Source organism: Symsagittifera roscoffensis, chromosome 2 (genome assembly GCF_963678635.1).
Source record: "Symsagittifera roscoffensis chromosome 2, txSymRosc1.1, whole genome shotgun sequence".
Lineage (NCBI taxonomy): Eukaryota > Metazoa > Xenacoelomorpha > Acoela > Convolutidae > Symsagittifera > Symsagittifera roscoffensis.
The window spans coordinates 69,482,972-69,498,010 of NC_087063.1; the positions used below are offsets into that span (position 1 = coordinate 69,482,972).

The following is a 15,039-nucleotide window of genomic DNA, read 5'->3' on the forward strand; positions in this document are numbered from 1 at the left end:
GTTGCACACTTATTAAAATAGATTCTGTGGAAGCAGAACATTCAAATGATGTCATTTGATAGTAAATGCTTGCAAAAATTTGCAGGAAGTTCCTCCCCACCACAGGAACTCCCCCTGCCGACCCAAAAGGTTCCCCTTTGTACTATTTAGAGACTTCCATTTTTGACGGACCCTAAATTGTTCTACCGGCGGAAGGGGGGAGCCTGCATTTAAGGGGGAAGCGCGCCAAAAAAAACGCTTTTTGCCTGTTTTTGTTTTTCAAAACTTCGCCTGCGGCGCCAATTTTTTTGGCCACAACAAGGTCCTTGGAGTGCTTTGAGAGACGTCGGAAAATCAAATTGGTCGACCTAAAAAAAATTTGACAAGCATTTACAGAATTTTTTGTAAATCAGCACATCCCCCCCCCACCCTCGAGAAAATCCTAGATCCGCCCCTGATTGTACCCATTTGACATGATAAAGTGTCGCAGATCAAGCAATCGACATCATGGGGAGATTAAGGGAATTATTCTCCAGACTTTTTTCCAGACAGGTTTTCTTATTTAGAATTCAGAAAATTTCACACCTCTCTTTTCACAAATCCTTTATTTGCAACTTTAACTAACGTCAATTCCGTTTTAAGTTTGAACTTTTTTGCAAAGCAAAAGGCATGAAATATTTTTTTTATATATACGCGGCGCTGATTCACTTTCTCATTTTTCCATCTGTTGGTGCCTGAATTTATTTATTAATCATCAAAAATTATGTAAATTCAATACATTAACTTCTTTATCAATCATCATAAAATGTTTCCGGATCGATAATTCTAATTAGATTCATTAATTCACAATTTGAAATATATATCTATATCTTAGTATTTAAATTTGTATTTTGAAACTTTCATGTTATTCGAACTCTTCCAAAAACATTTCTTCTCCTTTTTTGATATTCTGCAGCAGCTTATCAAAGTTTTCATCAAAGTCGGCCCCGTTGTAGAAACTGTAATACTGGTGATAGGCTTGAATGAATCCCAGCCAACCAGTCGGCGTGAAATCTTCTTGAAACTTCGCGAACACCAACGGTTTCTTCAGGTCGAAAGCATACAAAGCTTCATGTTGACAATTCAAACTTTTCTGGTAGGCTTCAGAAAAGCAGATGAGAACCATTTTGGCACTTTCGATCGTCTCACCCATAGCTTGAGCGAGGTTGTTCGCAGATGACATGTTGTAGACATCAATCCAGGTATTGACTCCATTCGCCGTTAGATTGTGGTAGAGACTCAATGCAACATCTTGGTGAGCCCAATTGTAGCTGATCATTACCATATCATCAGCAGAGCTTCCTAAAATTGTTTAGCAAAAAGTGACAAAACTATTATTGCTTTTTGTATGTGTAGCGTTAATGAGAAGTTAAACTTAATCTAACCTTTCTTGCTATTGGTTTGTGTTTTGGAATGTAAGTTCCAATTGTTTTGAAGCTTTATTATACACAGTTGAAATACTTTTTATAATCTGAACTTTTTTTGCCGCGTGAATAAATACGAAGATACTTGGGCGCTTAATAACAACTACGCGTGTTTTTAAAGAGTTTCTATAAAAAAAACTCGACTTTTTTCGATTCAGCCGAGAATTTGGAGCTTCGAGACCCCCTGATCTGTGCCCTTTTTGTGAACCTAACACTTTTTCGCCAAATTCAAATTTCATCTGAGAGTTTCAGCTTGAGAAATGCAATCAGTATAGAAAAGGTTGATGGTTATTACGTAGTTTGGTTTTCACTAATAATTACGATAAGTAAAAAAAACGGTTGAGTCCAAAAAAGGTTCGACTTTGAAAGAATCAGGCCCTTCTCTGGTGAAGTTTATAAGACGGTACCCCCCAAATGGAAACCAAGCTTCACGGAAAAAACTAACTTCATGAGACTGATAAGACGGGTACTAGAGATGATACGACCCGGTCATGGAAAAAACTGTTGGACCGGAACCTATTTGCGCTTTGGAAAAAAGCACTTAAACCGAAAATTGGCAATTTATGCAGAATAATGGGCAAGGGAATATTGATTTTGTAGTGGCAATATACATTAGACACCAACTCCAAAAAAGACCCCTTGTGTGTAAAACCCCACCGGCGACTTCTTCCGGTGTTAATAGCCGTTTGCCGGAAAAAGCGATAAAGGTCTTATAAATTTGATAAATTGAGAAGTTTTAATGGAATATGGATGAAAATTGGTAGGTACGACTCCCTTGGGATTCTAAACCTGAACTTAAAAAATTTACACTGGGTGACTCCCGAGTGACCTTTGAAAAACTCTTGGGCGTTTAGGACTAAAATTGCATGAAAAAAACTCAAGAATAACAGCGGATTGGGGCGCATTCAATAGCCCTATCTTTGGAAATTGGAATCAATCACCTGACTTATACTGGGATCAAACGTGTTTATTTGGAACTGAAGCAGAAGGTGAAATGGACATAGCTTTAAGTTGTAGCATTGAAGTAGTTTAACTAAACATTTTAGATGTTTGGATTGAATTAACGACTCATGAAAATGGTCTTCGCCTAACCCCGGGAACTTTAATGGGATAACTAAAAAAAACCTTGGTAGACTGGTTAAGTAAACATAACTTGATTTAGAGGTGAAGTTGGACTTGATACTTGCACAACTTGGCTGCAGATACCTATGGTGAACTTGGCAATGACAACTAGTGTCTTCAAGGGAAAATTGAAGTACCAGAGTAAATATCATGACTGTAACTATAACTAAAACTTAAATAGACATACTTTGTGAAAAGACTAACGATAGCCTACCGTTAGGCCGAACAATTGTGATGTAAGAGCGAACGGTTAGTTTTCATTGTTGAATGTTGGTTAGAGAAAATTGGTCCTGTGAGAGCGAACGGTTGATTCTCAGTTAGTTAGAGAACAATTGGTACTGAGTTAAAGTATAGCTGGTTTCCGCTTAGTTAGAGAACAATTGATACGGAGTCAGACGATATTTCGTTCTCATCAGAGTGAGAACAGTGATTCTTGCAGTTAATGAGATCAGTCAAAATAACTCAAAGGAATACTGATCCCTAGAGACACTATTAATTTTAGCAGGTCGAACCGAGTTGTTGAAATTACTGTGTGTATTTGGGTAATTAGGATTCTCTAGAGAGAGAGAGAGAGAGAGAGAGAGAGAGAGAGAATTGTTTAGTTGAATTAAATGGAAGTTAAATTGTATTTATGCAATAGTGTTGATAAATTATGGACCCTTTCCTTTTGATTAGACTGTATGATTTTTTTCTGGTCACTCAGAGAATTCTGTATTCAGACTTACATTTTCTGAATTGAACTACCATTGGAAGAAGTTCAAGTAGACGAACAGCCTTTAGAGCAGTACCTAAGTATCATAAAATGGTATAGAATAGTTGCCACCAACTTAACCCTTTTGGGGATTGTAGTACCAAATCTCAGTAGCCCCGCTGAATTCAGTATTCAAAGGACCAATTTGATGTGTCGTTAAGAGAGAGAGAAAGAGAGAGAGAGAAAAAAAATTAAGCCTGGAGAAGCAATCCCCTATAAATGTACAGCTGGCGCAAGAAATTACATCTAAGCAGGGGCGGATTTAGGATTTTCTCGAAGGGGGCGGATTTTCGAAAATATCGAAAATTTTGTCGACCTTTTTTTTATGAGGTCGACCAAATTGACTTTCCGAGCTCTCTCAAAGCACTAAAAAGACCCTGTTTTGGCCAAAATTTCTGCGCCGCAGGCAAAATTAAAAAAAAAAAACAGGACAAAGAAGGTGTTTTTAGGCACTTTTTGGAAAATTTCGACCGAAAAATCGCGCTCGCCCCTCAAAATTAGTGTATATTGGTGCCGAAGGCGCCTTTAGAAAGTTTGTAAGGTTCGTTGCCAAATATAGATGTCTCAAAATAGAACACTGGGAGGACCCTTTGAGTCGGTAGGGGATCGAAACACCCCCCTCCCCCTAAATCCGCCCTTGCATTTAGAAATACATGAAAGGAAGCAGGGGCAGATTTAGGTGGAGGGGGCGAGGGTGGTTCAGGGTTTCGACCTTCTCACCAAACAAAAAAACAAAAGGGCGCCTTTTGCCTTTTTGGTATTATGTTATGACATCCATTTTCGCGAAGGCATATCAATTTGGCAAAAAACGAAGAAAAACCGTGCGTGCTGGGATTTTCTCGCCTATAAGTAGTCTTAAAAATTGTTTGGATGATTAGTAATGTATGCAAAGATCCTACCGTTAACACTAGCAATGAAGGCTAGAACTAAAAATATCAGGCACATCTTGACAGCCATGACTGAAATGACTAAATAGATTGACAATAATTTGGTTTCAATCGAGTCGAACTTCGGGCAATTTGAAAATGTCGGTGATACGTTCTACAATGTTTGCATGAGCTATATAGATTTGATGGTACTGTTAGCAAAAGACAAACTTAACTAATTTGGGCAAATATACGACATCTTAAGACAAATCCGGTAGTTATTATTTAGAAAAATTGAACGTTCTATTTTTACTTGAACGAATTGTGTGCCAAGATAGCCGTTTTGATGAGTCAACATCCTTTTTTGACAACAACTTTTTTGACAACAACTTTTTTGAAATGCTTTTTTTACGTTGCATAAAAACACAAATTATACTGATGTATCATGAAACGTTGGGTTTGTCTTGGCTTCAAGAATATTCAATCAAAAAATCTTCACAAATTTGATGCTAAGTTGAGAGGAAGGAGAACTGTGTAGTGTTGAAAATTCGCTAGTTTCTTACCCTATCAATCGCTGATTATTTTTCCAACAAAGCAAAGGAATAGAATTGTGGCGCAACTTGAAAATTTTCTGCTCAAATTCAATTATCCCAAAAAAATTGTAGGGAAACAATTAAGGTAGCATAATAAGGTCTTTTCGGTTTTGGGTTCCGAGATAATTAAAAAAAAATTTGTCTCAGGGTCAAAAATCGATACACTGGCCTGATTATTTTCGATTTAACAGAATTTTATCTAAAAATAATTTACATGTACATTTTTGTTTTGAATTTTTTAGGATTAACCACTTTTTGAACAAAGAACAAAAATTGTTAGCAAAAGTTGAAAAAAAAGAAAAAAAGTTTTCAAAAACATTCGTCAAAAAACACTGAGCAATTAACTGATCAATTCTGTTTGTCATCTTTTTTGATAGGAAAAACTTTTAAAACGACATTATAAAACTCTAAGTTTAAAATATAGATTTTTGGATGAAAATAGCAATATTTAGAACGTTTGTTGAATTCGTGAATTCAATTAGTTGGCGTTTTCTCAGAATAACCAACAGTTCGAAAACATTTGCTTCCCAAACATATTTCGAATAAAATAAATTTTGATATTTTTTGCCGAGTGGGGGAAGAAAAAGGTACAGCTGTAACTCGAGTTTCATGAGATCGGTTTTAGCCTCTCAATATTAAAAAACCAATACTTTGATTCTTTTTCATTACAACCAAGCCATGAAAAGAAATTATAAATTATAATTATTTTTTTCCAATAATAATCATTTTCTTCTACTACAAAAAATATTGATTTGAATAAGAGGTCGCTCATAAAGGATACACAATTCAAAATTGTACTGGTAATAATTTTACAGACTACAAGCTACAAAACCTAAAAAAGTTCTTGTTGAAACCTAAAAAATTGAGGAAGTTCCAAACAAAAACAAACAATTTCCGAAAAAAAAACGTTTTTTTAATGCTGATTTGGAATTTTTGCTTATAATGTAATCCAAGCTCAGTCATTTTACAAAAATAAAAATCAATATCAGAATTTTGTTTTGATTGAAATCCGACACACAAAACACACGCTCTAATTTTTTAGTTTCTTCTGATAAAAAATAATTTGAAAGCCCGTAAAAAACAGGCTGCGGTTTACAAATACCAAGTTTTTGAAAAAGATGTTTCTTTAATTGGACTCAAAAAGTTACGGATTGCGAAAATAATATGTTTGATGTTATGTCATATTTCTAAATTCAATTTATCTGTCGGATTCTTAACACTCAATCTGTTGCTTGTCTCAAATGAGAAACCTTTTGGTTTTTGTCCTAAGGACAAAGCAAAAAATGTAAAACCTAATACTATGGCGATTTCAAAGCAAAACAAAAAACTTGAAACCAAACAAAAAAAATGTAAAGCTCATCCTTTGTCGATTTTGAACTGCTAAGTTTAAAGCGCACCTAAAATACCGAGCCTCTTCTAGTCTCCTCGATTTTGAACGAGCAGCACTAAAACCATTCGCCGAGTCACACCGCAGCTTTAATAGAGTAGCTTTTTCTTTTGTGACAGGCCTTCAGCTGGAAAATGGAACGCCTGAATGATAGCAGTTACAAACTCAATGTGGCTCTGCCTTCAATTCTGGACAAAAACTTTTAAGCAGTTGAGGTGGTCGCTTTGATATCGCCATTGAGGAGATCTAAAACAATTAATCAGGTTTCAGGTTTGATTTTGTTGGAAATATCAAAAACATTGTAGACGAGGCAACATGCTTCCAACCCAGCTACATCAAACTAAATAGTTGGAAGGAGTTGCCGCGACTCTCCTTTACCACATGCTTCCAACATCATGCTTTTTTTGCCAGATGCTTCCAACCCAGCTACATCAAACTAAATAGTTGGAAGAAGTTGCCGCGAATCTCTTTTACCACATGCTTCCAACATCATGCTTTTTTTGCCAGATGCTTCCAACCCAGCTACATCAAACTAAATAGTTGGAAGGAGTTGCCGCGAATCTCTTGTACCACATGCTTCCAACATCATGCTTTTTTTGCCAGATGCTTCCAACCCAGCTACATCAAACTAAATAGTTGGAAGGAGTTGCCGCGACTCTATTAAATCTACAAAGGAGCAATTACTGGAATAAAGAGGACATCCTGGCGTTGCTACTCTTTTCAAAATAAAACACCTGTCTCTTCACACCTTTCTTGAGCAAATCAAGCTAAATACTGCATATCAACAATTAAATACTTCGAAAACAATGGGCAAAAAGGCTCATACAGTAGGATGTCTTAGTATAGAATGGCATAGGGTAGATTAAAAAAAGTGTCGAAAGTCACGAAACCGTCTATGGAATCCGAAAACAAATAAAATTTACACAAATCACTGACCGATGGTCTATAATTAAGGGATTTCAGTGACAAGCGTTAAGCAAAACGCCTATTTCATACGTCTCCTGTTTCCTTGCTTCGTTATTTTAGCACAAAATAGTTCAAAAACTGTAGATTTGTTCATTATATGTGAACACAAAATGCCTAATTGGCGTGGTCAGGAACAAAAAATGCGAGTTTTTACTCCCGGTTTAATTCCCACTGAAACATATCATACACCCCATGCACCAAATGAATATATAATAAAATTGAAAACGTCAAGCGTGCCATAACAATTTCGAAGAGTTTTAAAAAAATTGAAACAAGTTTCACTAATTTCGTCGGCTACTTGTTTCCGCTAAAACAGACTGGTGATTTTTCATTTATGTAAAAATAGTCTTTTAAGAAGTTTTGATCAATTAGTGTATGTAGTCTCCATTCGCTCAAAACCAGAAATTGTTCGCCTTTTAGTTGTAGCTTTAAAGTGTTAGCTTTAAAGTCAGCTTCGAAAGTTGGGTTGGTTTTGAACGCAGAAATGGTACATTAAATTAGTTTTTTTCTTGATACATCAAGTTTATTGATATATTAATGATATATCAAACTGTTTTTTGACTGAAAGACCAAAACTTATCTATAAATCAAGCTGGCGCCTGACTACCAAGCCAAACTGTGCTGGATTAATTTTTTCAAAAATTTGCTGAAGGTTCCCAAAATCCGTATCAAACCTGCCCCTTCATAGAAACTGTATGTCTTATGCTTCACTTGTATAAAATCTAATTCAGTGAACACAAATTTTTTCTTCAGTTGAAAAACAAAGAGTGCTTCTTGTCAACAATAAAAATATTTTAGTAGTCGTCGAAAAAGTCAAATAAAACTAAGCTCGCGCGTTCGTTTTTTTTTTGCAATCGCTTCAGCTCTGTTGTTATCAGATGTCATATTATCATAGAAATTGGACAAAGTGGGACTGAAACGCTTAAATGAAAGCAATAACATACTCAATTTGGCTCTGGATCCACTTCCGGTCCAAAACTTGCTAGAAAAATCAAAGAAACTGCAGACGAGGCCACATGCTTCTAACGCAGCTACATGAAAATCAGTGTGTTGAGAGGAGCTGCAGGGACTATTTTTTACCATCAAAGATCTTTCAGAGAAGCAGTTGCTGGATGACATTTTGGCCTTGATATTCATTTTAAAGGAAACCACCCGTCTTCTCACTCCTTATGTGCACGAATTAAATTAAATACTGCAAATCAGTAATAAATACTTGGAAAACTATGGACAAAAAAAAGCTTAACCGCAAAACAACGCAAGAAAATGAATGAGAGAATCAAATTTTACCAACGAGTTTATTGCAACGATGTGTGTCTCTAGGACAATTAGGTTATTTTTGATTCTGCTTGAACTTATGAAGTTTTCAGCTTGAATTTTTTAAAATTCTTATTTATTTCTAAAAGTTATTAGTTTTCGGAGGTTTCCGTTGTCGAACAAGGCTAATATTTTGGGAAATGATAAAGGCAGTTGTCACTCCTTCGCTCCGCTCCCAGTACCGTCTTGTTTTATACTGTCGAGTCTTCATTCCATTTTTGTTTAATCAACCCCACAGTTTTTTTTATTCCAGTTAAAACGTTTGTTTTAACTTTTTAGTGAGTTAATCCTTTGCACATTGGACATGCTCTATCCAATAAGCTAATTCGATTTGGGATTTAAGGATAATGCCACAAGGCATTAATTTAATGAAAATTATTTTAAAAAGTTCTGTTCGCTCAATCTTTGATTTCATTTTCATTTTGAGCAAGCAAATGTTTTTTTTTGTTTCGATAATTTAATCACGAGCAAAAATTAATTTTTCGAATTTGAAATAGTGATTTTGTATTCTTCAAAGACAACGGGTTAGCTTCAATTGCTTCAATTATAGTGTAACTTTGCATAAGATAGAATGGCATAGGGTTAATTGGAATATGGAGTAGGATATTATAGTATAGAATGGCATAGGATAGACAAAATAGGGTCGAAAGTAATGAACCGTCTATGGAATCCAATAAAAAAAGAAATTTACATGAATCACTGACCGGTTTTCTGTAATTGAGGAGTCCAGTGACAAATTTTATGCAAATGTGCTTAAATTATGCGCCTCCTGTTTCCTATGCTTGTTGTTTCAGCACAAAATAGTGTATAAGTTATAGATTTGTTGGACATATGTGAACAAAAATGGCTATGGAGTTCAGTTTCCCACATATGTACCAAAACTTCATGTGGTCAAGAACAAAAAGTTTGTGAGTTCTAAACCCAGTTTAACCCCCCCTGAAAAACTTTCTCATCATATTATACAACTATGAACGATAAACATTTATAATTAAGTTCAAAACATCAAGTGTATCGAAAATAGCGCGTCTTTAAGTTTTCAGAGACTTAAAACAAATTGAAAAAGTTTACCCGCATTCGAGAAAATTTAAAAGCAATTGATTATCATGAGTTTTTGTGGTTAAAAAAATTTGTAATAAAAAATTGAGCCCCATCTTATACTCACGCAACAAAATTGGACTAAAAGTGAATGTAAATCCAGAATGCAATATATTTTATTTGAAATCCATTATAAAGGATAATTTAATAAGTAGAAAATCAAAATAAAATGGGTTTTTTCTACTTTATTTTGTTTCGCGTCGAGCACATTTTAGAGTTTCTGCATTTATCAAATGACTTATGCGGAAAATTTGCAAAGCGAGTGTACGGCCTGCTCCATTTCTAAATCTAAGCTGTCTCAAATTGCGAAACGATTCCATTAACCTTTCCATGATAACGTTTACCTTTTTGCCATTTTACAACCCTTCCCCCATCTGAACCACTGCCCCATCAGAACCAGAAACTGTTTGCATTTTAAATCTAGCTTTGAAAGTTAACTGGTAACCGCAATTGAGAAGGTTTGATTGTTTTTGAACGCAGGAAAGATAATTTAAATTTAAACATTTATTGATACATCAGATTTTTTAGATACATTATTGACACCAATTTGTTTTCTGATTGATACATCAAAACTTATCGATACATCCAGTCGGCGCCTCATTACGCGGCCAAACTGTGCACTGGATTTTTTTCAACATTTTGCAGAAGTTTCTCGAAATTCGTATCAAAGTCCACCCCGTCATAGAAACTGTATGTCATATGCTCGGCTTGTATGAAACCTAACCAGCCAGTTGGTTTGAAATCTTTCTGCAGCTCAAGGAACACCAATTTCTTTTTCAATTGAAAAGCATAAAGCGCTTCTTGACGGCAATAAATACTTTTTTGGTAGTCATCGGATAAGCCAATTAAAAGTACGCTCGCTTGTTCGATTGTTTCTCCAATTGCTTGCGCTACGTTGTTTTCGGATGTCATGTTGTAATAGTCAATAAACACCATAACATCGTTTTCAGCTAGGTTGTTGTACAGTTTTAGAGCAATATCCTGCTGCTGCCAACTGTAGCTTATCATTACCAAATCATCTTCAGATAGATATTGATCGCCCTCAGCTTGTTTTGCTGGTTCGAAAACAGCGCTATCTTCTGTACCTAAATCCGTTTATTATACTAGTCGGTTAAAACCAGAAAAAAATTGATTTGTCGATTTATTGTACTTGCAAAAAATTAGCGTATGAAAAAATAGAGCAACCCTCTTGAAAATATTGTAAATGCCCTCTTGTAATATCTTCTTTTTATTTCATTTGAAAGAAACAAAGTGAAATAAATACAAGTGAACAAAAGCTTTGGGATTTACTTAACAACCCCCCTCCCCCTGTGGTATCTTATTAACAATCCCCATTCCCCCTATGAATAAATACAGTATATTTTCACTGAGCTTTCTATAGCGAATTCTACTTTTGGTGCATTCAGAATGGTCAAAAATTCGACCGGTTTAATCTACTTACTAATATCCCCCCTGTTTAGTAGTTGGTTGGTGAGATTGTTAAGTAGATTCAAGGGGAGATTGTTAAGTAGATTCAAGTTTTGTTCAAGGTCAACTAAAAAGACTGTTCTGTGGTTACTTTCCTTATAAATAAGTTTGCGCAAGGTGTCATCTACTAGCTGGTTGCATACTAGTAGACAAAGACGGCTGCTTGTGATGAACGTTCTTCCAAATTGACGTTTAGTTAAAACTTTTCAGCTATCGCCTCATTTATCAATTCACCCGCAGACTATTGTTTAGCTACAGGGGTGGGTTTAGAGGGAGAAGGGGAGGTCCACCTTTAAAGATTTCGACCCCTTTACCAGTCAAAGGTTTTTTGGTTTCATTTATCGACGTCCATTTGTAACCGCTCGACCCTATTTTTCTAAAGGTTCTTTTGGCACGAACAAAAAGTAATAGTTGTTAAAAAAAAACTTCTTTATACATTTTTTGGAAAGCACGGCAAAATCGAATTGATCGACCAAAAAGCTCTTTGAAAAAATCCCAAATCTGCCCCTTTTTAGCTCCTGTTGTACATCAGAAGTTATAGTAAAGTTAATTTACCTGCGATGAAACTGAAAAGATTGAAAACCAAAAAGAGACTCCAGTAAACGACTAATGGTATCATTGCAGGTTATGCGGATCAGTTATGTTCTGACATATGTTTAATTGCTAGACAATTCTTTTTAAATTGCAATCCAAACTAAAAATGACGTTTCTGCGTAGAATGGTGCAAAAACAACCACATCTTTTGCATGAGCGACTCGATGAACACCTGCGTGTGGATTCAAATTTTCCATTAGAAAAATGCAAACAAAACATTTATAATTTATAGAAACTATTGAACGTGAAACTCGAGCATGAATATTTGGTAAAATGTTCTGAGCAAAAAAACACCGAATTTCTTCATTCATGCTAAGTCCCGGCGAGTTAACCATTTTGAGTTACGCAGATAGATCAATTTTAACACCGTCTTTAGTCACGAACCTCGATCGAGTTAATGGTACAAGCACATTTGAAGGATTTCAGTGAAGTAAGCTTTTTATTTCACTTTGTAAGACTTTGGTTGAAAAGCAAATCAAATTGCTTTCAGTTGTTCTCTTAAAGGTAAGCAAATTAGAATGAAAATTTTCAAACTATTTTAAAAGCTGATTTTGGAGGGAGCGTGAGGATGTACAACCTTATCTTCAAAAACTTTTAGAATGAATCTTTTTTTAAAAATTCCCTTTACGCCACTCTACCACTGCGCACACCTACGAACCTCAGAAAAATTAAATCAGAAACATTCAGGGCTCAAGTACACTCGCTTGTTCGATTGCTTGGGCTATGTTGTTCTGGATAGTATGTTGTAATAGTCACTGAACGTCGTACTCAACTTCCTCTTTTACCAGGTTTTTGAACAATTTTAAAGCAATATCCTACCGATTCCAACTGTAGCTTATTATTACCAAACCATCTTTTTATAGATATGGATTGCTCTCAGCTTGTTTCGTTGATACGAATAAATAATTTTTTTAAATCATTGGAAGATAAATTTTTTGATTTGGGGAATTATATTAAAACTCAAATAAAAAAGCGTATGAAAGAAACAAAAGTAGAGCTTCTTCCCTGAAAATTATTTGTATAATTTTTTAGTTCCTTGTTTTTATCCATCATCTTGTTTCTCACTTGAAAGACACGAATTGAATTAAACAACAACGTAAAGTTTCGTTCACAGCGTCATCATAAGGGGGTTTGAACCTCTCCCAGCTGAAGGGTTCTCCTTTGGTAATTAATTTTTGACATCCATCTGCGGCCGATCGATCCCACTTTTTTTAAAAATGAACTTTCGCCCCTAATGTATAGATCAATTCTTGTTATACTTTATTTGAATCAAACGTTTGCAAAATAGGGTTCATGTCCTGTATTGGAGAGCACGGAAAATCAAATAGATGAACCAAACTGTATTCGACCAACGTTTTTATTTTTTTTGAAAAAATCATCTTGTGAAAGTACAAGATCCGCAACTTCTCATTTCCTATTGTTGCGTACATCAAATTTTTTAAAAATTAATTTACCTGCGATGAGAAAGAAAACATTGAAATTCAAGTTGCGACTCCGACTAAGGGTAACATTGGAGTTAGTGCGGCTCAAAAACTCAATATACTCTAGTGTAATAGAACTTTATAACCACGATTTAATCGAATCTAGAAGGTTTATATCACAGAAAAACGAAAATTCAAATAACCAGAATGACGTCTTAAGTTTTTGAAATAATTTTGACCTTAAGCCGAAACTTATTAGAAATATCGAGGGTGCAAAAAGTTGGAACAGACAAAAGAATTTAAAAGAGCGAATGACGATTTTCTGATCATTTTTGTAAGCAAAGCTCGTTTTTCAGACAGAAAGTATGTCTCAAGGTCAGCTAAATTATCAAATTTGCTTGCGAAATTGCTGAAAATTTGCAGAATGCTCTTTTAAATCATTTTTATCTGTTCCAATTTTTGCAATTTATTATAGTTCTTTGAAGTTTCGCGTTTGGTTTTTTGTCGTCGTATAATTAGTCGCAAAAAATTCGGACAGAAAAAAGTAATTAAAAAGAGCAAATGACCTTTTTCAGACAGTTTTTGCATGCAAAAGCTAATTTTTCAGACAGAAAGTATGTCTCAATGTCACCTAAAAGTTGAATTTTGCATGCAAAAGTTGCTCAAAATTGGCAGATTGCTCTTTTTAATTATTTTTGTCTGTCTGAACTTTTTGCAACTCTCTATATTATGCGTTCTTTTTTATTGAAAAACTGCATCTCCGATTGCTGCTGAATGAAAACTGTTTTGACGCTAACGGCTTAAAGTTATATTAAAAAACTGACCTCTGAAAAAGCACAACCAACTTGATTTGCTTTTTTGACAGTTCAAAGGCAGTTTCAAAAAATCGGTTGATTTTTTTCACTACTATTCCACTGGCTCAAAGTCAAACTATTTCAGAAACTTAAGAAGCTGTCCGATAAGTTTGTTGAAAGCTATAAAACCACAAACTTTGCATGAGCGACTCAATGAACACCTGCGTATAAGCTCAAATTTTCAAACAAGACACAAAAAAAACATTTATAGTTATTAGCACTTTTAAAAGTCAAGCTCGAGCATGAAAATTTTGCAGAAATTTCTGATAAAAAAGAGCAGAACTTTCACGGCGACTTAACCATTTTGAGTCGTAATGAATCACAACTACTCATTATCAATAGTGGACATCGACATGAGGTACCTTTTAAAAGGTAAACAAATTAGAATGAAGATTTTCAAACTATTTTAAAAGCTGATTTTGGAGGGAGCGTGAGGATGTACAACCTTATCTTCAAAAACTTTTAGAATGAATCTTTTTTTTTAAATTTCCATTACGCCACCCCACCACTACGCACACCTACGAACCTCAGAAAAATTAAATCAGAAACATTCAGGGCTCAAGTACACTCGCTTGTTCGATTGCTTGAGCTATGTTGTACTGGAGATTATATTGTAATAGTCACTGAACGTCGTACTCAACTTCGTATTTTACCAGTATTTTGAACAATTTTAAAGCAATATCCTACCGATTCCAACTGTAGCTTATTATTACCAAACCATTTTTTGATAGATATGGATTACCTCTCAGCTTGTTTCGTTGATACGAATAAATACTTTTTATCTAAAACAATTCTTTTTAAATCATCGGAAAAAAAGTTTTTTGATTTCTGGAATTATATTAAAACTCAAATAAAAAAGCGTATGAAAGAAACAAAAGTGGAGCTTCTTCCCTGAAAATTTTTTGTATAATTTTTTAGTTCCTTGTTTTTATCCATCATCTTGTTTTTCACTTGAAAGACACGAACTGAATTAAACTACAACGTAAAGTTTCGTTCACAGCGTCATCATAAGGGGGTTTGAACCTCTCCCAGCTGAAGGGTTCCCCTTTTGTAATTAATTTTTGACATCCATCTGCGGCCGATCGATCCTACTTTTTTAAAAATGAGCTTTCGCCCCTAATGTATAGATCAATTCTTGTTATACTTTATTTGAATCAAACGTTTGCA

At 35.0% G+C, this 15,039-nt stretch overlaps 2 protein-coding genes across 2 annotated transcripts in view; both read right to left on the reverse strand.

The window, feature by feature from the left end:
- The window catches only part of LOC134840350 (F-BAR domain only protein 2-like), a 284,611-nt gene extending 274,922 nt beyond the window's left edge, over positions 1–9,689 (reverse strand). Inside the window, exon 1 of the mRNA XM_063856113.1 lies at positions 9,679–9,689. The gene's annotated coding sequence lies outside the window, so the exon portion shown is untranslated. The remainder of the gene's footprint in view (positions 1–9,678) is intronic.
- LOC134840398 (uncharacterized) lies at positions 755–4,383 on the reverse strand. Its single transcript, XM_063856181.1, has 2 exons — positions 4,215–4,383; positions 755–1,320 (listed from the first exon to the last, which is right to left on the reverse strand). Exons 1-2 carry the CDS (start codon positions 4,270–4,272, stop codon positions 884–886), a joined length of 495 nt encoding a protein of 164 aa, XP_063712251.1. The 5' UTR covers positions 4,273–4,383; the 3' UTR covers positions 755–883.
- Positions 9,690–15,039: the final 5,350 nt, after the last annotated feature.